Source organism: Morchella importuna, assembly GCF_003444635.1.
Source record: "Morchella importuna strain M04M26 chromosome Unknown Morimp01GS043, whole genome shotgun sequence".
NCBI lineage: Eukaryota > Fungi > Ascomycota > Pezizomycetes > Pezizales > Morchellaceae > Morchella > Morchella importuna.
In genome coordinates this window covers 288,578-315,149 of record NW_025763440.1, presented here as the reverse complement: position 1 = coordinate 315,149, position 26,572 = coordinate 288,578, and the positions used below count along the sequence as shown (strand labels likewise).

Below are 26,572 nucleotides of genomic sequence, written 5' to 3'. Positions count from 1 at the left end.
ATTCAGGAGTAGCAGGAGCTCTGTAATGGAGGTATTTATCCAATGAACTCTAATCAATGCCGAGCATAGCTAATGTGGAAAGAAGCCACAATATTTAGTAATGAAAAGTTGCACTTTAAGCTTTCAAAGAGCTATCTAGCTCAGCACCTCTCTAACTCGACTCTTATTATACAGAATATACCAAACATTCACCCACAAGTGGTGGTGGTCGTTTTCTTCTATCCTACGTGTTGGGTGTGCACCATCATGTGTTACCACTCGCACGTCCAATTCACCACTACCATAAATAAGGTCGCCCCTTCATTCTGCCTATGCGCTATATATATGGAGGATGGATATCAGATATAAAATATGGAGATAACTCAAGAGCCGTCAAGATGTATAGGTGTGCGGACATGAGGTTCGACACTTACTCATGAAGAATCACTCGGTGGGCTATGGTTAGCAGTTCTGACGAAGTACATGTCCCGGGATATATACATGTAGTCACTTCAGGAACAAGCTTTATAATAAAAGAAATACATGAGGTCTACGAGAGAAGTCGTGTGTCTTCCACGGAATGTTGTGAGGGGGCAATAGTGCCATTCGCCCTTGAGTTTGGCCGTCTTACCAAACGAGGGATCTGAACTCTGGGATACCGTGCGGAGGTGTGCTTAACAATACGGCAATCCAAAGAAGACGTCATACGTATAATCATATACGCATTGCAAGATACAGAGAGCAATTAATGCGGGAAGACATCAACTCATCCATATAACTTTCGTTCTGGTTCTGAAAACCATCACTGCCAATGGATGCTATTGCCCTTCTTTATCCATCTCATATCGTCATATACATCATCCAGTATTCGAGATACGGATGTCTCCGGGGAATTCAGGTTACATATATGTACCTCGTAGCATTGCGTTGCTGCGGCTACATGTAGTTACTCTATCTCAGCGCCTCCCCAACATTGTCTATGACACTTAAGCTTCCATTGGCCAGAATCTATGGATATACTTGTGAGTACTCGATGTTTTCCACAAAAACAAATCTCCTACAGATACCGTGATTGTGGTGATCACGGCACAAACCTCTTCTAGAGATAGTTGCAATTAAGGTATCACAGAAGTAATACTCCTAATACTCCCAAGCGACCCCTGCATGCATCCCGTCGATCGCCACCAAAAGCGGAAATCACTAGTCAGCAACACCATTTTCCCATTCGCGAACCCCAGCGCGCGCTCACACCGAACATCCCCATAGCTCGCGCAAAAGACAACGCCAGTAACCTCAGCCCCCATACCCGCGCCCCATACACCTTCACACACCATCACTCGTCCAGTCCAGTCCCGTGCTCGCAATCAAACAACATGGGCGACCCCTCAGCGTCGGTATCGCCGCAGCTGCTGCACCACCTGCACGCGGTGTGCGTGATGAAGTACCCCATCTGCCAGAGCATCCAGCCCGAGCACCTGATCGACCTGCTCCTGAAGGCGCCCACAGTCGTGCAGCAGTACCCGTTCACGTGGACCATGATTGAGCCGCCGCCGGCGGGCACGCTGATGCTGTCGTGGCACCCGCCGCAGATGGGCACCGGCTGTGCGTCGGACGGGTATGTGTGGGCGGACCCGGAGAATGTGCATACGGTGGATGTCAAGGGCTATGTTTGTTCTCCCTTTTTCTTTTCGTTTCTGTGATTCTGCCCTTTTCCTATGGTATCTTGCTTTGTCTCTTTGTTGGGGGGAAGAGGAGAAGGAGGAGGAGAGGCCGTTTGTTTATGTGCGGTACTGCATGGCTGCGTTAGGTGCAGAGGTTCGCTCGCCCTTCTGCTCCTGCTCCTGCTGCTTTCCCGGCGGTGCGGTGCGGTGCGTAGTGGGCGGTGTCGCGTTGTTTTGCCGCGTCCCGGGCTGGCGGGGAAAGAAGGGCCTGGTTCAATTGTAATGCGAGCGAGACAGATGGCAGCGGGGCGTCAATCGGGCACGGGCATGAGGCATTCGTTTTTACGATTTGTCTACCGCTGCAATCACTGTGCTGGCTGCCCGCCCCGCATAGCATCTTCTGTTTCTTTTTCTCCTCCTCCTCCTCCTCCCCCACCTTAGAATGGCATCTGCACCTGCATCTGCTCTTCACTACAATTACAATTACATCCTGCCCATTCTGAGCACTGCCCAGCTAACATATAAATAATAAACAGCAAGTGGAAATCTACTACCACAAGGCCGGCTTCAACCCCAATCCCAACCTCCAGTCCGTGCAGTCCCACGCCCTCTTCTCGCGTCGCTGCTACCGCCTCAAGCCCTCTGCCCCACCTCCCCTCCCGAAACCCACAACTTCTGGCTCCTCCACTACCTCAACGCCGAGCGCCAGAACCAGGTCCCATCGCCAGCATCCCAATCACTCAGGGCGCGCGCCAGTCCTTCTCCGCCCGCTCCTACATCGCCCAGCTCTTCGCCGCCGGTCAACTCCCCCGCAAGGAATTCTATCTCGGCGACCCCAGCACCTGGCCCATGATCACTCTCCCCAACCAGCAGCAGCAGCAGCAACAACAGCAGCAGCAGCCGTTGCCCCCACAGACGCCGCAGTCCGCTCGCCCAATGGCGCCCCGCGGCACACCCATGCAGAGCGCCCCGCCCCCCCAACAACCCGGCGGCGGCTACTACACCCCGACGCCGACCCGTCCCGCGCCCCCTAAGCCTGCCCCGCCATCCGCAAAGCGCCTCAAGCCCACGCCACCAACGCACCCGCAGGCCGCCGTGGACCCCGGCATGACTATCGACGAGGAGGAGGACACCTCGCGCGGTGACATGCTCGACCACCTCTCGCCGCGCGAGATCGCTACAACACGCTACATCCAGCACCACGAGTGGATGGAAGAGGTCCTCGGCAGCGTCTACAGCATCTCGCGCATCAAGCCCGTCGACCTTGGCCTGGGCCTCCGCGGCGAGCTCGAAAGCGTCACAATGGGCCTCCTCGACCCCCCGTCTACCCCCAACCCCGGCAACCAACAAGGACGCACCAGCGGAAAAAGACCAGCAGGCCATCCTAGAGCAGTTCCGCCCCCGCGTCGAACAAAAGATCGCAGACATCGAGGCCGAGATCAAACACATGGAGGCCCTGCACGCCGCACGCCTAACCAAGATCTCCCAGAGCGGCATCGCAAAAGAAGCCGAGCTGCGCCTCCGCAGCACCATGGCCGCCCCACCCCCACCTCCCCCGACGCTGACGACGCCGCCGCCGGCGTCGACCCAGTCCTCGCCCAGCTCCACAGCGCAGACATCGACACACGCGCAATGGACGCAATTGTTGCCGAGGTCGAGGCCGCGATTGGCAAGAAGGTAATAGAGAAACAGATGCTCGTCAAGTGGGAGCTCCCCATCGACGAGATTGTCAAGATGGGCGGCGTGGTGGCTGAAGGCGCCAGCGGGCTCGACACCATCATGGACGGCGAGGAGGAGGCAAAAGCGGGTAGTTCTGGCGCGGCAGGTGCAGAGGGGGATGAGTTTGCGGCGCTGGACTTGGATGTGGGCGGCGAGACGGCGTTTCAGCAGGGTGAGGGTGAGGGTTCAGCGGTGGAGGGGCAGGGGCAGGGGCAGGAGGGGGAGGAGGGTGGGCTGGCGGGCGTGGATACGATTATGGACGACTTTATGAATGTGGACTCGAAGCCGGACACGCCAGCGGGGGAGACGAAGGACATGGCTGGGGAAGATGGGAATCCGGATGATGGGTTTACGTTTGATGCCGGCGATGATAAGGATGGTATCAGTGGTGACATGCCGAGTATGGAGCTCTTGGGCAGCGGTGATGATGCTGAGTTGTAGTTCTGAGGGCCGGGGCGGGGCTGGTGTAAAAGCCTTAGGGTCTATAAATTCCTTTTTTTCCTGTTCATTTTCGTTTTCATGGGTGTTATTTCATTTTTTCTTTTCACTCTTACTATGGTTTAGGTATGTAGCTAGTAATTAAAGCGGAACCAAAGAAAGTGTATGATAATTCGGGCGATGGCTTTTTATGGTATTCTCTTGGTCCCAGTCTTCTTTCTCTGTGGAAGTGCTAGAGTAAACAGTGGAGTGTAGTCTGCAGAACGAGGAACGAGTTGGCAAAAGTCTGGGAACGAGACTAGCCGTAGGGTACGATGTTTTTGATTTAGGTGAAGTTGGAGGTTCAAGTATCTATTGTGAAACAGTCAACCACCACCGCCGCCCGTGCACACCCTCCCCTCCCCAGCCAGGCACACATCCACACCGCCTACATAAGCGAGTGATCGCCTATGCTTGGCTTTTCACACAAGAGTAATATTCATGCGTGAAGGAACAACAACCCCCAGCCCCCCGGTCGCGCAATTGGTGATCCCCGCATTAATAATGGGGATCTACCGTGAACGTGGGGTTAAATAACGCCCCCCACCACCACAAATATAAAAAAAAATTATATAGAGCATGTGGTGGTGGTCAGCTTTTCTTTTTTGCTACGGTAGAAATGTCCCCAGAGAACCCGGGAATTGAAATAAAAATAAGAAAAGGGAAAAAAAGGAAAAAAAAAAGGAAAGTCCAGTCTGGACCCTGTCTGGATTGGGCAAGAGAAAAAACTCACCTTCTCGCCCGGCTGGTGAGCTGAGACAGAAAGTGAAGTTACAATTCCATTCAACGATAACGCCATCTCCCCGGCGACCTTAGGATTGTCACACCATGTTATAACGTGCTGGGGGGAGTTATTATTTCATAATAGACTTTTCCAACCCCAACCCAACCCCCGATGGCGTGCCCGAGAACAAGTGTGAAGAAAAAAAAAGTTTTAATAGAACTTAGAGCCATTAATACCCCGCACTAGTAGTGCTTGGTGGGCTTCTTAGCTCGCCATATAAGGTGTTGTTTGTTTCCTTTGTTCTCATCTCTTGCTCATCGATACCATCCAGTCATCGTTGATTCTTTTCTCTCCGACTTTTGAGACTATACCGCCGCTATACAATTAAACATGTCGCGCTTTGAGACTCTCTGCTTGCACGCTGGGTATGTTGTTTTGCACCCACTCACTGCCTCTCTCCGACTGTTACTATTGTCGTGAGGAGGAGGCTCTTTAGCTGCTACCAGTGGCTGACTTGAGCGAAAATCTGTAGCCAAGACGTCGACCCGGCGACGAACTCGCGCGCGGTCCCTATCTACGCTACCTCAGTATGTACAAACCAAACCGTGATATTATATATATGTTTCAACTCAATTGGGAGAATTGGAGATTTCTGACAACGTTTTGGGGGTGTATTAGTCGTATGTCTTCAATGATGCAGCCCATGCCGCCCGTTTGTTCGGGCTCAAGGAGTTTGGTAACATCTACTCCCGTATCATGAACGTAATTGCGCCCAATATTCTCTTTCAATTGTTTGAATGAAATTGACTAAATTTCCCTATGTATAGCCTACTGTCGATGTCTTCGAGAAGAGGATCGCAGCTCTCGAGGGTGGTGTCGCCGCCGTCGCCGCCTCCTCGGGACAATCCGCTCAATTCATGGCCATCGCCGCCCTCTGCCATACCGGCGATAACATTGTCTCCACCTCCTACATGTACGGCGGAACCTACAACCAGTTCAAGGTCTTCCTCCCCCGCCTCGGCATAACCACAAAGTTCGTCCAGGGTGACAAGGCCGAGGACTTTGCCGCGGCCATTGACGACAACACAAAGATGATCTACATCGAGTCAATTGGAAACCCAAAGTACAACATCCCCGATTTTGAGGCCATCGCAAAGGTTGCCCACGACCACGGTATTCCGTTGGTGGTTGACAACACCTTTGGTGCTGGTGGTTTCCTTGTTAGGCCTATCGAGCATGGTATATCACTCACTCATCCCTACCGGCATACCAGGCGCTGTGCGATTGTTTGCTTATAAGCGTACTGACAAAACCCACAGGTGCCGACATTGTCGTCAATTCTGCTACAAAATGGATCGGTGGACACGGTACCACCATCGCCGGTGTCGTCGTCGACTCTGGAAAGTTCGACTGGGGAAAGAACGCCAAGAGATTCCCTCAGTTCGTCGAGCCCTCCGAGGGATACCACGGCCTCAAGTTTTGGGAGACTTTCGGGCCCATTTCTTTTGCTATCCGCGTTCGTGTTGAGGTTCTCCGTGATTTGGGATCTTGCCTCAACCCGTTCGGTGCGTTCCAGCTCATCCAGGGTCTTGAGACTTTGTCTTTGAGGGTTGAGCGCCATGTCAGCAACGCATTGAGCCTTGCTAGGTGGTTGGAGAAGCATGATAAGGTTTCATGGGTCTCTTACCCCGGGCTTGAGAGCCACCCCAGCCACGAGCTGGCCAAGAAGTACCTCAAGAGAGGTTTCGGTGGTGTCCTGTCCTTTGGTGCCAAGGGCGGTGAGAAGGCTGGTATCACTATCGTCAACAACTTGAAGCTCGCCTCTCTCCTCGCCAACGTTGGTGATGCCAAGTAAGTTGACAACCTCCCCAAAAAAGAAACTTTTGGTGGAATAGTATCTAACCACAGGAACTCTTCGGCAGGACCCTCGTCATTCACCCCGCGTCAACAACCCACGAGCAGCTCACCAAAGAGGAGCAGGTCTCCTCGGGAGTGTCAGAGGACCTGATCCGTGTCTCTGTTGGAATTGAGCACATTGATGACATCATTGAGGATTTCGTCCAGGCATTCGCAAAGGTTGACGCCAACAGCAGCAATGAGGGCAATAAGACTGTCACTGTTAACGCTGGCAAGGCTCCGGCCACTGAGGTTTAAGGGGGGCCGAGTGGTAATTGGTTATGCTTTGTATTTATTTCTCTGATAAGGAGGGTGGCTGGTTCCTTTTTCCTTTTCATTAACCCCCGGTCTCGGCGTGGAGTGTGGAGGCTGGTATTAAAACCTTTATGGCGTTTTGAGTTATTTTGTTAAATAGAACACCTCCCCATTAGCTATCGATCTCTGATCTGATGTGGGGTGTCATGTCCGCGGGGGGGGGGGGGGGGGGGCTATCAGTTCATAGCTGTATTTGTTCGTTTTTCCCTCCTGTTTTTCTTCTTTCATTTTCCTTTCAGGATATAGTACTCTATGTGGTCTTAGCTTCTGTTCTGCTGCCTCAAGGAAAGGAAAAAAAAAAACATCTCCGCACCTTTCCTTTTTTCCCTGCATACCATCTCAAAGAGAAGATTGTGGAGATAAGATCGGTTGATTGCCCAACGATGTGACACCCTTATCTATTCTACCTGCACGCACTACGCACTGCAGCCCCCGATTTGATCGAATGCTTAAAACCACCCAATACCGGGTTGACAGCCTGCAGTTTCTGATGACAGATCGGAAAGACTAACTCAACCTCAAGCGGAAAAGGATGCGGCGGCATAGAAAAGGGCATCTGAGGTTGCGTGAGTGTGAAAGAAGAGGTCTTGATTGGGATCCTTGGTAGATACATGTACGTATATTCTGGCCACCTACATATTGATTGTGACATGTTGTACATACTCTATTCCAACCACCTTTGCTAAATGATTAGCCACGAAGCATTCCCTAAAATCAAAATCCCCAGTTTTACTGACATCTAGCCCCTCCCCACACCGCTGAGGGTTTTTATTAGAATCTGCGGAGAAATTCTGTTTTTTTCTGAGGAGGGCAGGCCTATCCGTTGGAGTGGTTCGCCGGCTCGGCCCGCGCCGAGCCTTTTTTCTGGCGAAGCTCAGAAGGGCCGAGTGATTATTCATGATTCAAGGTGTAGCCAACCAGATCTCTAGAGAAGCTTATCGATGAGCCTTGTGCTCATTGATTGATTCCCCGGATTTGAAACCTTGGCATCAGCTCCATATTGCCCGATCCCACGTGGTGTAGGCCTGGTTCACTGCCTACCGACATATCTGCCCCGCCTACCCCACTACATGTGCTTGTGATTACCCCGCCATGGTTTTTGGAGAGTAGAGATATATGCGAATAGATGAATTAGGAGGTATGAATATATATCGTACATACACTACATTGTAATTTTGCTTTATACAACCCTAGGCTGAGGCAAAGCAGCTAATCTAGGGAATAAGAGTAATAATAGAGCAAGAGCCTGGAGAGGGGGGGCGGATTTTGAGTTCCCCCCAAAACAGGGCGCAGAAAAAAGTCAAAAAAAAAAAAAAAAACAGAAATAAGAAATAACTTCCCAAGTTCCCCTCCTCTAGTCCCAATCGTGAAATCATTGAGTCGTCCGTTGTCCGTACCTGTCGTATATATCGTAAAAGCAAGAAAATACGGGAAAGAAAGAAAAAAATGATGAAAACATTACCCCAACCTTTAAAAAAAAAACAAGTACTAAGAGAGATACACCCACCCTTGAAAATGCGTTTTAAGAATCAAACTCCGTGAAAAAAAAAAAAAAAGTGAAAAAAGCTCTCCTGCTAGAAAAGAGAAACGAAAAGAAGAAAATTAGAAATCGAAAAACTCCGTGATTACCCCCCAAATTGCGCCTTGACTACATGCAACACGCCTTGATCCCTTGCTGTTGGGTCTTCTGAACCGCGATCGAGTCAGTAGAGTTGTCGTCAACAATCAATATCGACTTTCTGCGGTCGCCATCGTGGCTTTGCGGAACTTCAGTGACGAAGCTGGAGACAAGGCCGCCTTTCTTGTAGAGAATAGATGTTTGGTTTTTGGCCGACGGGACATCAATCGCCGGGTTTTTGGAGAAGAAATCGGCTGGCTTGAGGTGAATCTGATGGGTTTCGACTGGCATAACAGGAAAGTCTACCTCAAATTAGTCAAGAATAAAGAGTTATGTTGGCTAGAGTAACAAACCTTCAACTCTGGGATTATGAGTTAGCCCAAAGGAGTGCCAAACAACGACATCGTCATTTTCGATATTCTCCTTGCGATCAGCCATATCTTTAACACCACCGCGCTAAAAAGCTATTAGTAACTTCTTTTTTGTTAAAAAATGCGTATAAATCATGTTGGCACAAACCTCAACAGAACTCTGGTTGGTAAACGGCCCAGCCGCCCAGAGCTCGCCATCACGATGCTTAGTAAACCACAAATGGTGACTAGCATATGCCATACGTTTGGCCATAATACTGTCAGGATGTGCCAATGTGAGCTGTGTCGGTGAAGGCACCAATTTATATCCCACAGGTCTTCCACTGATGGGATTGTGCTTATTCTCGTTCACAATCTTGAAAATCCTGCCGTGCTGTGGAGCTGCATCTGCAAAACCAGATGTCTTCATAACAGTCTTTCTCACTTCGTACCCATTGCCATAAGGGTTGATTTCCGGGCAAAAGGGCAAAGGATGAGACTCCTCCTGAACGACTGTGTTCTCGTACCCATCAATTGCCGGATCGATACGAACACAGAAAAGATGTTGGTGATTTTGTGCTAGAACTCCCGGACTGACGATATTTCCCCACGGGCTAGTCTTTCCGAAATCAATTGGCACTGTGCTCACAACACCTGTAGCCCTAGTTTCAAGAGAAATGCCACCAGCCTGGTCGAACTGATAGGCAAAGATGTATTCGTAGTTGGCAAGTGTTATGATGAATTGGATTATCAATCGTCGGTTGCGGGTGACGACTGCGCGGCCAGTGCGGTAGTTTGTGTGTTTCCATAGGATTCCGTCATCTTGTTCGTGCATGCAGATCACATTTTTTGAAATCACTGCTTTTCCGTGAACATCATTCATGATACCGTCAAAATACTGTTTAGGTTAATCAGCTTCATATCGAATCTTTGCAACTGAATTTCAAATACCTTGATCAGACCCAAGCAATCACAACCGAGTTCAAGATTGTTGGCAGCCCTGCCAGCCCCTCCATCACCAAAATCGAAAGCCTGTTTCCTGTGAAAAGGTGCTCTGGGGTCCCCATACGGCACTGACATCTCACTGAAACTCAAACGATATAGAACGCTTCTCCCATCATACCAAACATCGTGGATTGTTGCTCCTTCCCTAGGATTGAATCCAACCCTGAACCTCCATTTCTGCCACTCCACTAGTGAGTTTCCAGTAACGGTGAATGACGGTCCATACGGTTGTACGACATTCAAAGGCTTGAGATCCTGCCTCAAGCCACCAGGAATAAGCTCTGGGACGTATTCACACGCTTTGCAATGGGCGAGGGGTTCCTTAGAGCCTGTTCCAACTTCCAAGCCATCTTCTGTGCCACCTGTAGGTAACTGGTCGATTCTGATGATTTCTTTCTTCGCAACATCCATTACTGGAATGAGAGGTAGAGGAAAGGCATAGTGGTTGGAGTCTGGATTGGTAGTCTTTGGGTCACGGGCGTATACCAACCCTTGCATATACCGAGGACAATCTTCACTCGGATTCTCCCATCCACCGTACATCCATGGATCAATCACGATGACAGTGTTGGGTGGCAGTGAAAGCTCTGAAATAGCTTTTTTAAAGAGCGGTGACGCCATTGTAACTTCTGGGAACATCGCAACTTCTTCACTGCTATAGTTTAGTTTAATCCGATGTTTTAACGGGGGGATCACATACGCATTGAGAGGAGCATGACATTTCTTATCCAGCACTTCAAAGCTCTTCTCCAGACCAGTTCCCACATCCACTACTGATTCACACAACTCCACTAATCCATCCTTCGAAATAAGCTCAAAAAGAATCCTAGCACGTCGTGGGGGCCTCCATGTTACAGAAGACAACTCGCCCTTGTGTTCGGCTGATAGGAACATGGTCAAGATCTTCTTTGAAGGCTCCTCTAGTGTAATTGTTCTGAAGCCAATTGAAGTAGCAGAATGTAGCCCAAGGATTATATTACGAGCTTTGCCGATCTCTTCAATAGTCAATTGGTCTAAAGGATGTGGTAGAAACCCTCCTGGGGCTTTAGTCTGCGATCTCTGGTTGGGAGGCATTGCTGAACCCGGCAGTGATAACACAATTAATAATTTTTTGTTAATACTGAGCTACCTTCTTGACCGAAACTTCAATTCTTGTTTTGCCTTTTGTTTGGTTATGTTGATTTTATTTTTTTCCAGCAAGGGATTAGATGTGGGTTGAGGAGCGAATGGGTGGGTGAGCTTGTTGAGCTTGAGCTTGGTATTGGAGATCGTGTTTCGTAGGAAAGATGAGCGAGGGGCAAGGGCTCAAGGGGCAAGAGAGAATAAGAAGCAAGAGGGGAATGGAGGCAGTATTGTATTGATGGGAAGCCCGACAAGGGCAGAAGCGAGAGTTAATTCAATGAAATGCGGAGTCTACAGAATTGTTAATCGTCACTGATTCAATGCTCAATCTGGCCAGCAGCCAGCAGCACACGCTTTACAATGTATGCCGCAACAAAGCGGAAGGTCCATGCAAGAGATAGTATCCCATAGAACAGACGCTGGCAAGCTGCTGTGCTGTGCAGTTCAACTTCTGGCAGATCCTGGGGGGGGATGTCGGGGGGGGAGGCTAACGATAAGATAGGCAAGGCTAACCGATCACCTGGGATGTGTTGGGCTCCCACCCCACCGTTGGCCGCCTCTCGTCTTCACGAACGTCGGCCAGTGGATTGATTGTTACCGCCTGCTCTCGCTCCGAGTCGCTCGCCTGTGTATGTATTGACTGGGGTTGAGAATTCTGCCATGCGTGTCAGACGGATCACCGACAGTCCCAACCCCCAAAAATTCACACCTCCAACACCTAGGTATCGCAAGCACTATCCCCCCCCCCCCGCGCAGTACATATACGCCATTTCCCCCATGCCTAATTCGCTTTTCTTTCTCAGGCCAGGCTATCAATTCTTTCATCGCAAGTAGAATACTTTGTCTACTTATGTAGTATGGAGAAAATGTCGGTTACACCTGGCCAACGGAGTATGAAACTTTGATTTCTCAATGCCCGCATGGCTATCTATCTCCACGTGAGTTGTTATAGAAAAGTAGTGACAGCCTTGTCCAGAAAGTGATGCCCCTATCCAATTGGGCCAACGGCACACACCCGGTCTGAAGAAGCTTAGAAGCTTAAAAGATGCGTTGCCAGTAACGAACGCCCAGAAGAAGCCTTGGGATATGTCTCTCCGCAAAACCTGGGGGGAAGAGAAGGGATGCCCAAGGCCCTGGATAGGAATGGGTGAAGGGCTTCCAGGTAGATCATCGTACAGCGCGGACAGCAAATCCAATCAGCCGGGCTGCCCTATATGTGGTCCTCTCCGATGCGGCTTGTGGGGCGGATGATAAACCACGTACGTTTTCTTTTTCCCCAAGCCTTCCATGGGAAAACAAAGGACATGCATGAGCTCAAAAACAAGATCGGAATAGTTACGGCCCCGCGAATCAATGGGAATAGAGATATTAAAAATAATATAAAAATATAATCCCTAAGCATTGAGAGAGCTGAAAACGGAAAGGGAAAGGGATTGGAGGAAACAACAGATATGCAAGCAAAGTTGAGATGTATTGCATGGTCTCCGGGTATTCGATGCAGAAAGGGCAGGATAACTGGAGCGGGGTACTTATGATCAATTGAGGACTCAACCCAGCCGTAAAACATTTGATAATCAAATAAGAGCAAGCAGACCAAAATACACGAGAATAAACGACAAACACTGAGAATACACATATACTCACAGCTAGAGAGAAAGGAGAGAGGTTGAAGGTCTTCTCGATATTCCCCACCGTCTTATCACAGGCTAGAAACCAAACAGCCAGCCAACGGGACACGCTTTGCCGAACATACGACGAAACCTGCCGCGGTTGGGAATTCAGCTGCGTGCGATCGATTCTATGAGCAGATAATCTCGTTGAATACATATCTGCAAGGTGTGATCGTAACATGCTGATGTTGGAGTACGGGAAGCTTAACAGCAAAGGTGGTTCAGGCATGAAGTTCGAAGTAATCTTCGCGGACCTGGTTGTAACCGTGGTACAGATACGGAACGTTGCACCAGAGCAGAGGTACTGACAGTATGTACGAAGTAGTACTTTATGTACCTACTCTAGAGCAGAGTGCTCTTTTTGCGGAGCATATGCGAAATGTCTCGGAACAGCCTTCCTTTGGCATCGACACTCTGTCAGTACGTAAAAAGATACGGACCGGTAGAAGCAAAGAAGAGTCATCCCACCCCTTCTCTTCTCTATGAATCCCTTCGTCTTTTGCATATTATGCAATGCGTCTTCCACTCTCTTACTTGCACAGCGCAAAGAAGGTGCCGGAATGTAGGTAGAAATGTGGTGTAGAGTAGGATATGACGCTAGTCACATGAATATAAATGGGACGACGTCGTCTTATTTCGACCTCCGTCAAGAATATTGCGGGGTCTTGAAGGAGGGTGGTTCTTCAGCCAAATCGCAATTGGCCACCGCTTGGGGTTGTCACGGTTAAAAAGTATCCCCCGGAGGCATTGGCGATCTATGCTAGAACACTATCGAAAGCAAAAGGGCGGCCAATTGTCGAGGGCGGGGCAGATTGATGTGGTCTGTTCCATCCAGAGCGTGTAGTCTCTTCTTCTTCCTTTCCCTTCACAATCAGGGCGCTCCTTCTCATCCTCATCTTCATCCACTTCCCCGCCTGCGTACTGCACTGGCGATAGCGGGCACATGGTACGCATGTTGTTGGAACTAAATGCCTTGTCTTGCTTTGTGACAATTCACATATGGCTTCTTTTGTTGGTTAGCGAGCACATTACAGGAAAGATACTTGCAGACGCCCTATGTTTGACAATTCATTGCCACGACTCGTGGGTCAAAGCTCTTGTAACCGCCTATCGACAAGGAACCCTTAATATTATTAGGTGCATGTAAGTGGTTTCCGAATGCAGAGGAAATGCAGAGGCATGTAGTAGGAACAGGTAGGAGTTGTGGAAGAACAAGGTCACCCTTGCCGATCCATGTTGCCCTAACCCTATCGTTTTCTCGCCCTTCCTTCACATCAACAGGCTGAATGTAGTCCTTTGACGAGGCGTTAGACATACAACTGTCACTTTGCGATTATGGGCCAAGTGTGGAAAATCCCTGTCAAATATTTGTAGGTTTGTAGCTCAATAATCGGTAGCGCGGGTCCCCCGACTCAACAGTAGTGTACCTTGTCTACAATCCAAGACGGGCCGGCTCGAACCCCGCGAGACCGGGACATCGTTATGCGGGACTGACGAGCCCGGTAAGTATCAACATTGGAAGTCTTATTCCTGCATATTCGGGCAAAAATGAATGGTTAGGAAAATTTGACTTGTGCGCGATCTGCTGAAGGTTTGTCCATCCGAAGTCTGCATTTGTCTATGGCCGGATCTCTTTCTACTGGCAATTTGAATGTCTCACGACTGCAAGATGGCCCCGGCAATACACATCTCTCCAGGAATTGGTTTATCTCTTTCATCTGATGAGCACCTGTTCTAAGAACTGTCTCATAATTCTTTCTATGCAGGTACGGGCATCTGCCACTCCCGAAGCGCAAAGATTTGCCGGGTCATGGGAAAGCACTCGTTTCACTTCAACGCGAAGTTCAGGACAAGGCTTTCACCACGAACCATTGGGTAATAAGCAGTCACGAATAAAGTGACATAGAGTACTGTGTAAGTTTCAATCACCACTCTGGGATCGGAATTATTCGCTTCGGATGTGTTCCGGTTTTCCGGACTATGGCGCCAAAAAGCCACGATCTACCACATGTAGTAGATCGACCGAGCTAGAAAGGAAAGGGTGGAACCTTCCGCAAGCCCTTCTTTTGCATCGATCGATAGATCTACCGATAGGTTGAAATCCCTCCTTCGCCGGGTGTGCGCATCAATATTAAAGGACCCAAAGCTGTTAGTTGCTGTGTCTTATGCTCTTATCATGTTGCAGGCGCGGTATGCGGTTTTAAAAGAGTGATCAGCAGGGCAACTAGAACAGAGCACTCGAGGGCTGCGGGGTAGATAGTTACGCACATGTCACTTTGAAAAGAAGAAGACATCATCGAGATAAGCTTCCACTATTCGTGATTCGCACGAAGGAAAAGCCACCAGCTAAAATAAGGTTATATTTGCTGCTATACCAGGATGAGACTTTAACTGCGCACGTGGATGCACGAATCTCACCGCCTCATGCAGTATTTTATATTCGTCATTAGAAATCAGCCCTAGATCCGTCCACCTGCGATTAGTGAACCAGAATTATATCATCTGGAGTACCCAGAGTTCTCGGTGAAAAGCACAGGCCTGGATAAACCTTGTACAATATCGTTCCTCGAAGAATTTGATGGTGTGTGGGACACGAGACGTATAAAGACGGCAAAAGCCCAGAATGCCACTTTCTCTAGAGTGTTACTGCATCGATGAGTCCGGTCTGGATTCATATATATCATATTGTGGCTTCTAGGCTGCCTTGAGGATGGAACAAATCCATACTAGAGAAAAAAGGTTGCGATAAACTCATCCCACTTGGAAGCAGTGAAGCAAGGGAGTGATTCTGGCGGCAGAAAACATGAAGAAGTGATCGAAGGTTGAATGTTATAACGTTAATGGTGTCGCCGGAAGCCAACAGGAGCAACGTTCTGACGTACTGTATATTCACTAGCCACTAAACTCGAGCTCACATAAACAGTCCCCCCCCCCCCAGAGCCTTGTAGACGGGCTGTATCAAGTCATAGCATTTGACTTGACCTATTCAAGCATGTCGTCCAAGAAACCGACTTAAAAGTTATCACAGATGAACAGATTACCTCTGAAACGCCAGGATAGCACAAGTCCGCCTCCCAAACCTAAGATCATAGTACTGTATCCGAATGTTTGACAGAGGTTGTGTTTGTAGCCCTTGAACTTGTGGATACGCGGCGTGATAGAACGTCCGTATACGCGTACGATTGCTTTCAAATCCTTAGCTAAGGCGTGGTTGTGTACCGGGGGAGACTGCATGAACCTATAATTTCCCACTTGGGACAGACATACAGAAATTAAACCCTTCATCCGTAAACAAGGTCCGAAGAAGGTTACAAACAAGGCTGTAAACTTTTAATAATTGAATTGTGTAATTCCGGTGTTGACGGAGTGCCATGTTGATGCAGGAATCCAGACGGAAATGATCATTTGGCCTCGGGAAACATTACTCGATTCCATGTTCTGTACTACTCCGCGCCATGTCAAAGATAGTTCGATCAGGAATCGAAATTTGGTCCGGGCCAAGATTTAAGCAAACTCAAAAGGTCACTGAAAGTACATTTTGTATCTAGAAACATGCATCCTATGGTTTACCTATCACTCGATTTTGATTCGAATTCTCAGGTACCGCTTTTGAAAAACAGTGGGACACTTGTATACGTACTTGGTAGAATGCAAGTTGCCTTTTGGCTCTTGATCTTGCACATGTATCTTCCCGTGGTGTCTGAAGCCGGGTAGCTGGTAATTACCTAGTCACAAAAGCTCTTTATATATGAATTAAAGTACTGTTGGAGCACGAGAAGAGGAAATATCTAGCTATAGTGGTAAATCGATAGATGGCTCGTGATCTATATATCAACTCCTGATTGAGAGCTTTGTGGTCTTTCGGCCCAGGATACACTTTAAAGAGCAGCAGGGTGGTGTCTGAATAATATAGTATCATCTACACGTAGTGTTGAAGCTGTCAAAATAGTATTGCTTTAATTTGTAAATTTATATTTCGACATGATTATCAGAAAGTACATGTATTTTAAAATTAATAGTATACTCTTAATTGGGTCTTGTTCGCCGTTGCCAGGGATAATTTGCACTTGCAATGTTTGTTCGACTATAAATACGGTTACAGGCAGATATATAGATAAATAGTATAAATGCAATCATGTTCATTATGAGGCGCGCTAACAACAAATATCCCACTAAGAGGAACAAGTACATACATGTATGTACATGTAGATAACGTATTGGTCCCGAGATGGGAAGGGGTCAGTGTTGAAATGTATATTTATAACTAATCATATGTATACGTACGATTATCCAAAAAAAAAAAGGATCTTTCCATAAGTATTAAGGATGATCTCAGACAAAACAACCACAGTTAGGGTTTCACGCCCTTCTGTTATATCTCGGCTAAAATAATATATGTAGTCTTGACTACCCTAGGCTGGCTATGGGTGGCCTATGAACTTTATTTCGGATTCGGAAGTTCCTTTCCCTCATCCTAGATATGTGTGCGCGTAATTGTGTATCCCAGGGAACCAGTGGACAAATATATCATTACCCATTAAACACCCCCACATAAGTCTCACCAAAATTTGGATGATACAAACTCAAAGCGACCAATTAGATATAGTAAGCAGTATACACATCATTGAAACCTTTGCGGGGTTCCTGTGGGTTCCCCCGCATATAAACAACTATGGTTGAATCTCGATATAAGAACTCGACAAGTGTGAGCCAATATAGTACATGGGGCGTAACAGAGAAAAAGTGAGTGATATCCCGTGAGTATAACACTTACCGAAGGGTGTAGCCTCACGTGTCCTTAGTCTCCGGAAGTTAATCCAAATTAAGAGCAGGAACACCTCATGTAGTCTCTAGGGTGGTTGAACCGTATCAATTTTTATTAAAATAGTCCTCTTATTTCCTTCATGTATGGACTAAAAACTGCCACGGTTGATTAATTTTTATTTTTTCTTATGAGAGGAGAAGGGTGTAGGTTGGATGAGCTAGCTGGCTACATGTGAGCAAGAGTGGGAATAGAATTATAGGGATTAGTTAGAGCTAGTTGACAGTGATGATATGATGTGGTAAGATTTAGAAGCCGCTGGAGGTCAGTAAAGGACACTTTACCCCCCCTCCGCTCAAGGAAGATGTCACTTTAATAGCATGACCACCCATACTTCTCAACAGACGATACCTCGTATGTTCTCAAGACATTCGGCTCTGCCACCAGCTGCTAAACTAAGAAAGAAAATAAGTTTTGAACTAGCCGTTTCCTCGAATTTCCAGAACGGGTCTATATACCATACAATACGGTGATCCCCAACCCCTCAAGGTGGAATATGTTTGATGATTCCTCTCTTGCTTAGCTAATTGCAACCGGTGATTTTGACCTGATTAGTGGGCTGCTAGCTAGGATTCCATGCGCTACACTCACGGCACTCACTGAACCCGTAGATGGCGATATTAATCGATGAATACGTGTCTCGAGGCCTGATAGAAGAAACCTCTTATCTCCTTCCATTGCACTCGATATCTGCTTGTTTTCTGTTCTGGAAGCATTGCTGTTATCCATGGGCAGCAAGAGAACCTATGGCACATGGCGATATGTTAGATCGATTAGTGGTTTGAATCCAGTCCTTCATGTATTTTGACCTAATCGGGGCTAAATAGGCGTATGGGGAATAGTTTGTTGTCATAGGAATTCAATGGGGACCATGATCGATATGACGTTCCGGTACTGGAGGTGATCGGAGGAGTATAAGAGAAAGTGGTGGTTCCGGTGCAACGGGAATTTAAGGGAAGTATGATACCCTCCTCCTAGTTCTTTCTAATTCTTGGGATGGGTGTTCGAATTGTAGCAATGCTAACTGGCAACTTGTCGTGGGTCCGGGGCTTGGCGTAGCAATGCCCGAGTGATATCTCATGAATGGTCGTCTCAGCCAACTACAAGGCTCTGAAATCCGCCAGCATACAACGATACTCAAGCAAGAATCACGCGATAATGGCAATGATAACACCAGCAAAACGCATCAGCTACAGAACAATTTCATTAAAACACAGAGCACTACCACCCCTCTCTAAAGTATAGCTATGTATTACTGAACCCGGCTAAGTCCACTAACAAAACAATGAAAGTCCAATAAAAAGTTTTAACTCCCAAACCCACAAACAGGAAAAGTCTACCATCCCATTAGTAGCACCATATAAAAACCCAGCACAACACAAGCCACCGACGCAACCTCATCCCCAAAGTCCTTAAGATACCCCACAACCCCCTTTCTCTTCTTGCCCCCAACACTGCTATTAATTGCGGGCTTAAGATACTTGTCCTCCTCGCCCCACACTCTCGGAGTCGGCGCTCTGCTCCCGTTCCTCGAGGCTGCCGACGACGAAGACACACCTACGGACCCCCACTCCCGCCTTCTCTCGCGCTCCTTCTCAATAGTTGGTAGTAGCGGCTCCTCGCCGCTTGCAATGCCCCTGATCCTGCGCACCAACACCGTCACCGCGAGCAGCACCAGCGTCCCAAACAACATCTTTACATAGCACAAAAAGGTCCCAATCTGGTCCGGGAGCAAACACAACTTGCTCTCCAGCGTCGGCCCCTCCGCAGCAGAATCCAACGGTCCACCCTCTGGATTCCATAAGCTTACTAATAAGAAACCCGGTCTTCTAATGCCCATGGTCCAGGCAAAGCTCTTGATCGTGACCTCGTGCACGCGACCCTGGCCGCCCGTGTACATATGGTCAACCTCGCAGTAGTCATGGTCGTCACCGGAGAAGACGTATTTCGCTGACGTCTTTTGTAGTATGTCGGAGGATAGCTCGGGCGTGAGCACGTTCTGGTACTGGTACCCGCCGCGGATGCTGATCGGATTTGACGACTCGCGCTGCGGGCCGCAAGGCGTATTTGGGGGGCGGTATAGCGGGACGTGTGTTAGTAAGATTGTGGGAAGGTGATTGCGCAGTGTCTCTGGGTCTTGCGCGTCATCGGCCGGCGACGACGGTGCAGCGCCGTCCTTGATGATAGTATGCGGATATTTTGGTGCGGCTGTATCTGGCTTCGATAGCCGCGCTGGGAGGTTATCGAGGAACTCTCGCTCTGGCCCAAATATCCTTGGATTATTATCATTCGAGAGCGAGACTGAGTCCAGTAGCACAATCGAATGATTTCCCGCCTCCACCACGCTCGAAGTCTCCCCAAACCACGTTGTGAACCGCTCCTTCACCGGCTCCCGTATACCATTACCTATCCCTAGGTCATGATTCCCCGGTAGCGATTTGACTGTTCGGCGGTATGGGTATCCCGGAAAGATCTTCGCGAAGCGGAGATACTCGCCCCACCAATAATCGTCCTTGTACAGCTTCCAGTCGGCCTCTGCACTGGGGTCCGGACGCACAGGAACGGGCCCATCGGAGGTGTGGATGTGCTGCTGCTGCGCGTATAGCGACGGTGGCGTGTGTGCCCATTCGCGGCCGCCGTCAAACAGATCGCCGAGGAAGAGTGTCGTAGACGGAAGCAGGACCTCCTGCAACGTCGAGTAGCTCCGCCGCATATACTGATCCGTATAGTAGATTGTTGCTGCGAGGGAGAGGCCACGGCGAGGGTACGTGTGCGGGTCAATGATCTGCGGGTCGGCGATGAGTGCCATTCGATGCGGGGTGGCGCCAGCGGGCTGTGGACGTTCATGTCAGCTACATAGCCTGGGAATTGAAGCCTGCGAGGTGAGTGAGTTGTACCCAATCTTCCCAGTTCTCCCACGCACACTCCCGGATGGCACTTTCAAAGACCGTACGCTCGCCCCACCAGACGAGCAGTATCCACGAGAGCCTGACTGCGTTCCGGATGGAGAGAGCTTCGGCGGCTTTGCTTTTCCAGGTTTGGCCCTTCCGTCGCTGGAATGGTCTCCAGGCTCTGTGGCGGCGGAGCTGGGCCCATGCCTGATCGAGGAAGCTGGGTTCGCTGTTGTACTTGTTGTGTGCGGGACGGTAAGGCGAAGAAGAAGACATTGTGTTGATTAGAGTAGTTGTAGCTGTAGCCGCAGCTGAGTTCTCATTCTTCTCGGCTGGTGGTGGTGGTGGTGGTGGGCAGTGTTGTTGTTAATGGTGGAATTGGATGTGTGAATGGTGTTGACGTTGATGCCCCGACTAGCTAGCTAGCTTTGTGGTGAAAAGGGGGAGACAGGGAGTGAGAGAGTGAGTGGGGCCCGGGATGAAGAGAAGAGGGGGGAATAAGATCCTAAGAACAGAGAGAGAGAGAGAGTGCTTGTTGCCGCAGAAATCGGGCATTCCACCCCCAGATCACGCGCACCACAATTGCTATATGCCACTGCATGATAGCGAAGCTTTTATGATATGTCTTTGCCGTGCACACATGGAAATTGACGAGAATTGCCCTCTTTCTCTCTCTGCAGCGCGGGTTTCTCTCCACCGTCACCGGATGTCTCAGAGGTCGTGGTTCGAAATTGCGACACGCACGCCCCACGTGATCGCCGCCAAGACGGGAACAGCCTCATGGGTTGTCACTCGGGTCAATGACCGGGGATGAGGGTTTGGTGTTATGATTGCTGCGACGGTGTCGTTCTACTCATGCTACTAAGATTAATGCGAATGGGGCTAACTCGTATGACTGTTCTTTATTCACTGGTGTTTTCTGGGTGTTTGACCCCCTACGAATACGTATTCACCACACGGTGCTCTAGTGGCTTATCACCCCTAGAGATGCAAGATTGCTCCGCTGTTTTCTTACGAGATATAGATCTTAAAAATTCTCTGTATTATCTTTACAAATGCACGGGGCCTAAGTATTAATGTTAGGTTTACAATGGGTGGTAGATAGCTGGGGGTAGAAAACTAGGTGCCAATGATCGATCACACTACAAATGCAATGAGGGATATCAACGTACTTTTACCCCAAAATAACCGATTACAGTATAAGAAGCGCTCGCTCTAGGTAAAAGCCCATCAACATCACTTTATGTCCTACTTGAGTACTCACATACTTTATAAAACTTCCTTAAATAAAATTTAAAACTTGAACAAAATCCAACAAAACTCGCAATGGCCTCCGCGCCTACAGCTTCCACCGCACCCCCAAACCTCGATAGAGACTTCTACAACCCCCACCTCTCCGTCTCCCTCAACCCGCGCACCCACCTCTTCATCTACAATTTCGGAAGCCCCCCACGCCTACGCAAGCCGCTGCGCCCCCGCCGCAGCCTCGAGCCCGTCCCCATGGTACCCAGGCGGCCGGGGCTGTTGGTGCAGAGGATGACGGCGATGCAGTTGAGGGAGACGTATAACCCATATTTGAAGTACCGGGAGGATACGTGGATGGCGGAGATGGAGTGGAGGAGGTATAAGTTGTTGAGGAGTGAGGTGGAGGGGGAGGTGGAGGGGGAGGGGGAGGTGGGGAGAGCGGAGGTAGAGAGGTATGTGCAGGTGTTGAGGGAGAGGGGGAGGAGGGAGGAGGAGCGGGAGGATGGGAGGAGGGCGGTGGCGTTGTTGGGGAAGGTGCAGACTCGGGCTGGGAAGGGTGTGGGCGGTGGTGGGCAGGGGAGTAGAGGTGGGCTTGGCAAGGGTGGTATTGTTGATAATGGCCGGGCTGATTTTGCTGAATGAGGCGGGGTGGGAGTAGCGTCAGGATATGCGATGAATATATTAGGATGTTTTGAATTCTTTCAACGTTAAGTAGTTTGTATGTGAGCCTTAGGTCTCATCTCAACACGAGGGGGATTATGAAAGAGCTTGCTTGCAACTTTGATTTTTCTTTGACGTGTAGAACTCATACAAAATCTCGTCCCCAACTTCCCACAGCTCGGGTGTGGGTTATGGGTTCTCTGCGTGCGGAGGTTAGTTTCGAGTGATAGGCTATGACTTGATCTCGGTTCCCATCACGGCCCAGAAGGCCGCCAAACAGCGTTAAAGGGATATGAAATAGTGCAGCTGTTCATTGTTGGATGATGGGTATGGTCTGGCTTGCTGGTTCATTTGAAGTTTCGTGGGTGGTCGTGGTTAGCTGAGCGTGCGCTCTAGAAGTTCTGCGTATACGTAGTACGGGCCAAGTTTAGCGTCAAGTGACTACTGCAACATACATTGTAGCGTGTAGGCAGAATCACACCGCGTTTCCTTTTTCCAACCCATCCGCAAACACACCACGGCCCTTACCAACCAAAACGCATAATCGCATTTATCCTGCACCCTATCCACATCATTTATAACACTTACCCCGAGAGATGGGAATCAGACTAGTAGTCTTAAGAGTAAATTCGAGACCGCTTTGGCTTCCACACCTGAATATTCTCAAAAAAGAGAATCGCGGCTGACCCCGGTTCACTCTTTAGTTTGACACTTCAAAAACCGAAGGAAAATAAAATCGGGGCAAAAGTTGGAAGTAAGGCTCTATCCGGGATTCAAACCCCGTAACTCGCTGTCGTACTAAGTCCCTGTTCGAGTACACATTCCACTATGCTAATAAAGCTCGGTGGATTGCTAGCTGGGGGAGATCTTAAAGATGGATTTGCATTTTCTTCCGCACAACAACAACAGAAAAAAAGATCAAAACAGCTCTCTCGATATCCTCCTGGTTCTCTTCTGCTTTCTATCTGATGTATCGCCCCACCCCATCCCGGTCACCACTTCCCTCTCTCTCTGCCCCGGCTCCTCCAAGTAGTCCGGTATTGAGCCTTGTTCCTCTATTTTCCGGAGATGCTCCTGCTTGATGACGAGGGCCTCGAGTCTTTCCATGCGCTCCAGTGTTGCATACGCCAGCGGCTTGAGCTCTTGCTCAATCGTGTGCTCCAGGTCCTCGAGCTTGGTATAAATGTTCTTCACAGTTGCGGAGATAGCGATCTGTGGTCACGATTCATTAGCCCGCATAACAGAGAGTTTAAGCAAAAATTAGTCCAACAGCTAGTTCTGAACTAGAATGAAGCATCTTAAGGATATCTTAGAATAAAAGAAACAGAGTAACATACACTACGCTGCTCCCTCTCCCCATCGGACGAGTTCGTCTCCAATGCTGAGCCACTCTCATCATCATCATCTTCCTCGTCCGCCTCCCCATTCGCCGCGTCCGCATCGATATCCCAGATATTCTCCAGGTTCCGCTTTTTCTTCACCACTGGTGCTGTATCGTTCTTCGTAAACGGGGTCGATGAGATCTTGCGTGCCGCGCGCAGAGCGGCCGCTTGTGCTACTATTGCTTTGGGCGCACTGGTGGCCATGGTTTAGGTGTTATTTTGAAGGGAAAAAACTAGCTTGCCGGTGTTGTAACACTTCTACGTACTACATGGCGGGTCCGAGAGGTTTTATTGCGCATGGAGAACAAGGGAGCTATGTAGCTTTTGGGGGTGTGGTAACTTGAGCTTCCTTTGTTTACCCTTCGTGGTATGGGCGACAATGAATTGTTGACCAGTGGCGTTTCTCTACTCGATTTGATTACTGCTAACTAGATGTAGGATCTACTCCCTCCTTGTCTTTGTTCCGCACCTTCATTGTCCCCTATACCTAAAAACCAGCACTACAATCATTACCCCCGAAAAAAACCTAACCATAAAAGTCTAGCCCCTCCCCTCGTGACAGTTTCCACAGCGGGGCTCGTAGCCACAAGAACGGTGTGGCAGCAAATTACGGCATTTAGGGCTGAATGACGTAGCTACCCTCGCGCAAAACTTTAATTCAACGACTCTTGTCAGCCGCACACGCCACATGCACAGATCTCAATTTGGGGCAAGGGCGCGCGCCAAGGTGCAAAAAGACTGACCGTTGAGGTCAATGATTGCGGAGACAAGAATTGATTGAATGTGCATTTTAATTCCCGCGCGAGGTATCTATCTTATCTGGTGATGAGCGCGACCGAGACCCCCGTTCAAGCAGTGCGGATGGAGAGATTAGGGGGATCGATGACACTGTGATGGAATGGGGGGCATATGCGCTGTCTGGATCATCGGACGATGGTTATGATAGAAGACCAGCTGCAATCTTCACCCAGGTTCTCGCCGCTCTGCGCTTCGGGTGCTGAAATTCTGTCCGGGCAGTGGTGGCTCCTATACTCACGCACGCAGAGTATGTACATGATACAGCCAACGGGGGGCCGCGTCGACTTGGCCATCACATAGCTCCTCGTGCTTGATTCCCGTCCAATCAATCGACTATCTAATATGTAGGTACTCTATGAGTCAGACCGTTGGTGCAGAGAGCCGTATCGTATGCGGTTCTAATGACCTTATGCAAAGACCCGGTATTCGAAAAGCAGGCACCCATGGATGGTGGTTATAAATAGTTATCGCAACGTCCGATGATTGAGATTTTCTCTGTCGATGATGTTTGACTTTTTTTTTCCCTCGGTTTTTTTCAGAAGCTATCGAGTGCCAGGTGTTCATATATGTAGACAGAAATTATGTGGCCTTTCCTGGCTGCAATGCGCATGCCTTATGTTCTCTTCCGATCTGCTATATATATAGTATGTAGAAGAAGAACATTGTGGCCGTGATCACAGACACTTTGGGTCATTGATTAGAGTGAACTTAACATAGTGAGAATTTTTAACAGTGAATTTGCCGTAATAAAGAGAGAGATTAAAGAAGAAAAGAAGAAGACATGAAATGTAGACCCCCGAAACCTCCCTTAAAAAAAATCAAATATTCCTTCCCCACACCTATACACAAAGCTATTTGACCCGCCATGAATCGCAATAAAAAGAACACCTTAAAGCCCATAAATATTTGGTATAAAGCCCCAGTCATTAAGAAGAAAAGAGAAAGTGAGAAGAAGAAAAGAGAAAGTGAGAAGAAGAAAAGAGAAAGTGAGAAGAAGAAAAGAGAAAGTGAGAAGAAGAAAAGAGAAAGTGAGAAGAAAAGAGAAAGTGAGAAGAAGAAAAAAAGAAGCACAAAAGTCCCTAGAGGTTATTTATCGCTCCTGTTCAACATGAGTAACGTTTCCCCCATACTGTCCAACATCTGGCATTTCAAGCGTTCCACTGCCATCGATAGGCGGATGTCCATAAATTCTATTTTCGTGCCCCTCGTCACCAGTACCCAGCTCCGAAAGTTGCGGTAAATGCGGTGCCTCAGAGGGCTGTTGTGGTAGTTCGTATTTCTCAAACTGTGGTCCACCATTCATTTCAACATCCGTACCAGAAGGGAGAACAGCAGCGCCGTCCGGGGCACCAGTTGGATTAGTTATACCTGTTTCATTGCCGTCTGTTCCTGGGTCGGTTTTCCTGTGCTTGATCAAGGCGTTCACAACCATTCCAAGCGTTCCTAACCATGCAAGCCTATATGGGAGATTTATTAGCGAAACCACCCAGAGGCGACGTAGAGGCATTGACGTACCATGCAAAGGCTCCGAAAGTTGCTGCTGCTTTCGAAGCACCGATCGCGCACCTGAAATTGACAGCGCAGCGAAATGTGGGGATATCTGCGGCCAAAGCGATAAATCCCGCGAACCTAGTAGACACACCATGTTAACCAGACAATCTTCCTAGCGATGTCTCAGACAGTTCGTACCAGAAGACCATAGTAATGGCTTCGACTCCGAGAACACCCCAGCGGTTGTGGAAGTTCGGGAAGAACATTGGAGTAGCAACGAGGTATCCCAAGGCGACAAACGACCAGATTGACTATCGCATAGTTTTCCGTAATTAGTTTTCTCTTGTAAAAAAAAAAAAAAAAAAAAAAAGCTTAAATCGTCCGTTCCTCGCGTGCGGAGGAGGCTCTCCGCACAGACTTTGCACGGACTGCCGAAGCGAGGGGGCGGATCAAAGACGGGAGTGCGCATACGTTGAACAACAAGAAATTGGCCGAGTCAATCGTGATAGGACTGAAGACATCAATGACGTAGGCAGATATGCCCAACACAATGATGGCTAGAAGGGCCTGAATAATCCTGAGCGTGAGAATTACGTTGAACTCCATGGTTGAGATCTTCCGGAGAAGTTGCTCCTAAAGTTTGAGGTGAGGTTAGGGCCTAATTCTAGAGCCTAATTATTCTTCGTGTTCGCTCCTTGTAAGCGCAGATATTAAAGATGAGAAGGGCTGTAAGTAAGGTAACTGAAT

The 26,572-nt window shown here is 48.8% G+C and overlaps 7 protein-coding genes across 7 annotated transcripts; 3 read left to right on the top strand and 4 right to left on the bottom strand.

Moving 5' to 3' along the window:
* Positions 1-1,352: 1,352 nt before the first annotated feature.
* On the top strand, positions 1,353-3,800 carry LAJ45_10244 (uncharacterized protein; the record flags this gene model as incomplete). The annotated part of the gene is made up of 3 exons (XM_046119772.1): positions 1,353-1,646; positions 2,177-2,229; positions 2,279-3,800. 3 exons carry the CDS (start codon positions 1,353-1,355, stop codon positions 3,798-3,800), a joined length of 1,869 nt encoding a protein of 622 aa, XP_045967071.1.
* A 1,150-nt stretch (positions 3,801-4,950) lies between these two features.
* On the top strand, positions 4,951-6,714 carry LAJ45_10243 (uncharacterized protein; the record flags this gene model as incomplete). The annotated part of the gene is made up of 6 exons (XM_046119771.1): positions 4,951-4,985; positions 5,093-5,147; positions 5,239-5,322; positions 5,388-5,799; positions 5,880-6,411; positions 6,483-6,714. 6 exons carry the CDS (start codon positions 4,951-4,953, stop codon positions 6,712-6,714), a joined length of 1,350 nt encoding a protein of 449 aa, XP_045967070.1.
* Positions 6,715-8,419: 1,705 nt separating this feature from the next.
* On the bottom strand, positions 8,420-10,818 carry LAJ45_10242 (uncharacterized protein; the record flags this gene model as incomplete). Its single annotated transcript, XM_046119770.1, has 5 exons — positions 8,420-8,691; positions 8,743-8,845; positions 8,909-9,637; positions 9,691-10,396; positions 10,445-10,818. The coding sequence occupies 5 exons, from the start codon at positions 10,816-10,818 to the stop codon at positions 8,420-8,422; spliced, it is 2,184 nt and encodes a 727-aa protein (XP_045967069.1).
* Positions 10,819-18,694: 7,876 nt separating this feature from the next.
* Positions 18,695-20,525, bottom strand: LAJ45_10241 (uncharacterized protein; the record flags this gene model as incomplete). The annotated part of the gene is made up of 2 exons (XM_046119769.1): positions 18,695-20,191; positions 20,256-20,525. The coding sequence occupies 2 exons, from the start codon at positions 20,523-20,525 to the stop codon at positions 18,695-18,697; spliced, it is 1,767 nt and encodes a 588-aa protein (XP_045967068.1).
* Positions 20,526-21,575: 1,050 nt separating this feature from the next.
* On the top strand, positions 21,576-22,136 carry LAJ45_10240 (uncharacterized protein; the record flags this gene model as incomplete). Its single annotated transcript, XM_046119768.1, has 1 exon — positions 21,576-22,136. One exon carries the CDS (start codon positions 21,576-21,578, stop codon positions 22,134-22,136), a length of 561 nt encoding a protein of 186 aa, XP_045967067.1.
* Positions 22,137-23,072: 936 nt separating this feature from the next.
* LAJ45_10239 (uncharacterized protein) lies at positions 23,073-23,740 on the bottom strand (the record flags this gene model as incomplete). The annotated part of the gene is made up of 2 exons (XM_046119767.1): positions 23,073-23,366; positions 23,492-23,740. The coding sequence occupies 2 exons, from the start codon at positions 23,738-23,740 to the stop codon at positions 23,073-23,075; spliced, it is 543 nt and encodes a 180-aa protein (XP_045967066.1).
* Positions 23,741-25,614: 1,874 nt separating this feature from the next.
* On the bottom strand, positions 25,615-26,431 carry LAJ45_10238 (uncharacterized protein; the record flags this gene model as incomplete). Its single annotated transcript, XM_046119766.1, has 5 exons — positions 25,615-25,619; positions 25,703-25,791; positions 25,850-25,963; positions 26,024-26,136; positions 26,297-26,431. The coding sequence occupies 5 exons, from the start codon at positions 26,429-26,431 to the stop codon at positions 25,615-25,617; spliced, it is 456 nt and encodes a 151-aa protein (XP_045967065.1).
* Positions 26,432-26,572: the final 141 nt, after the last annotated feature.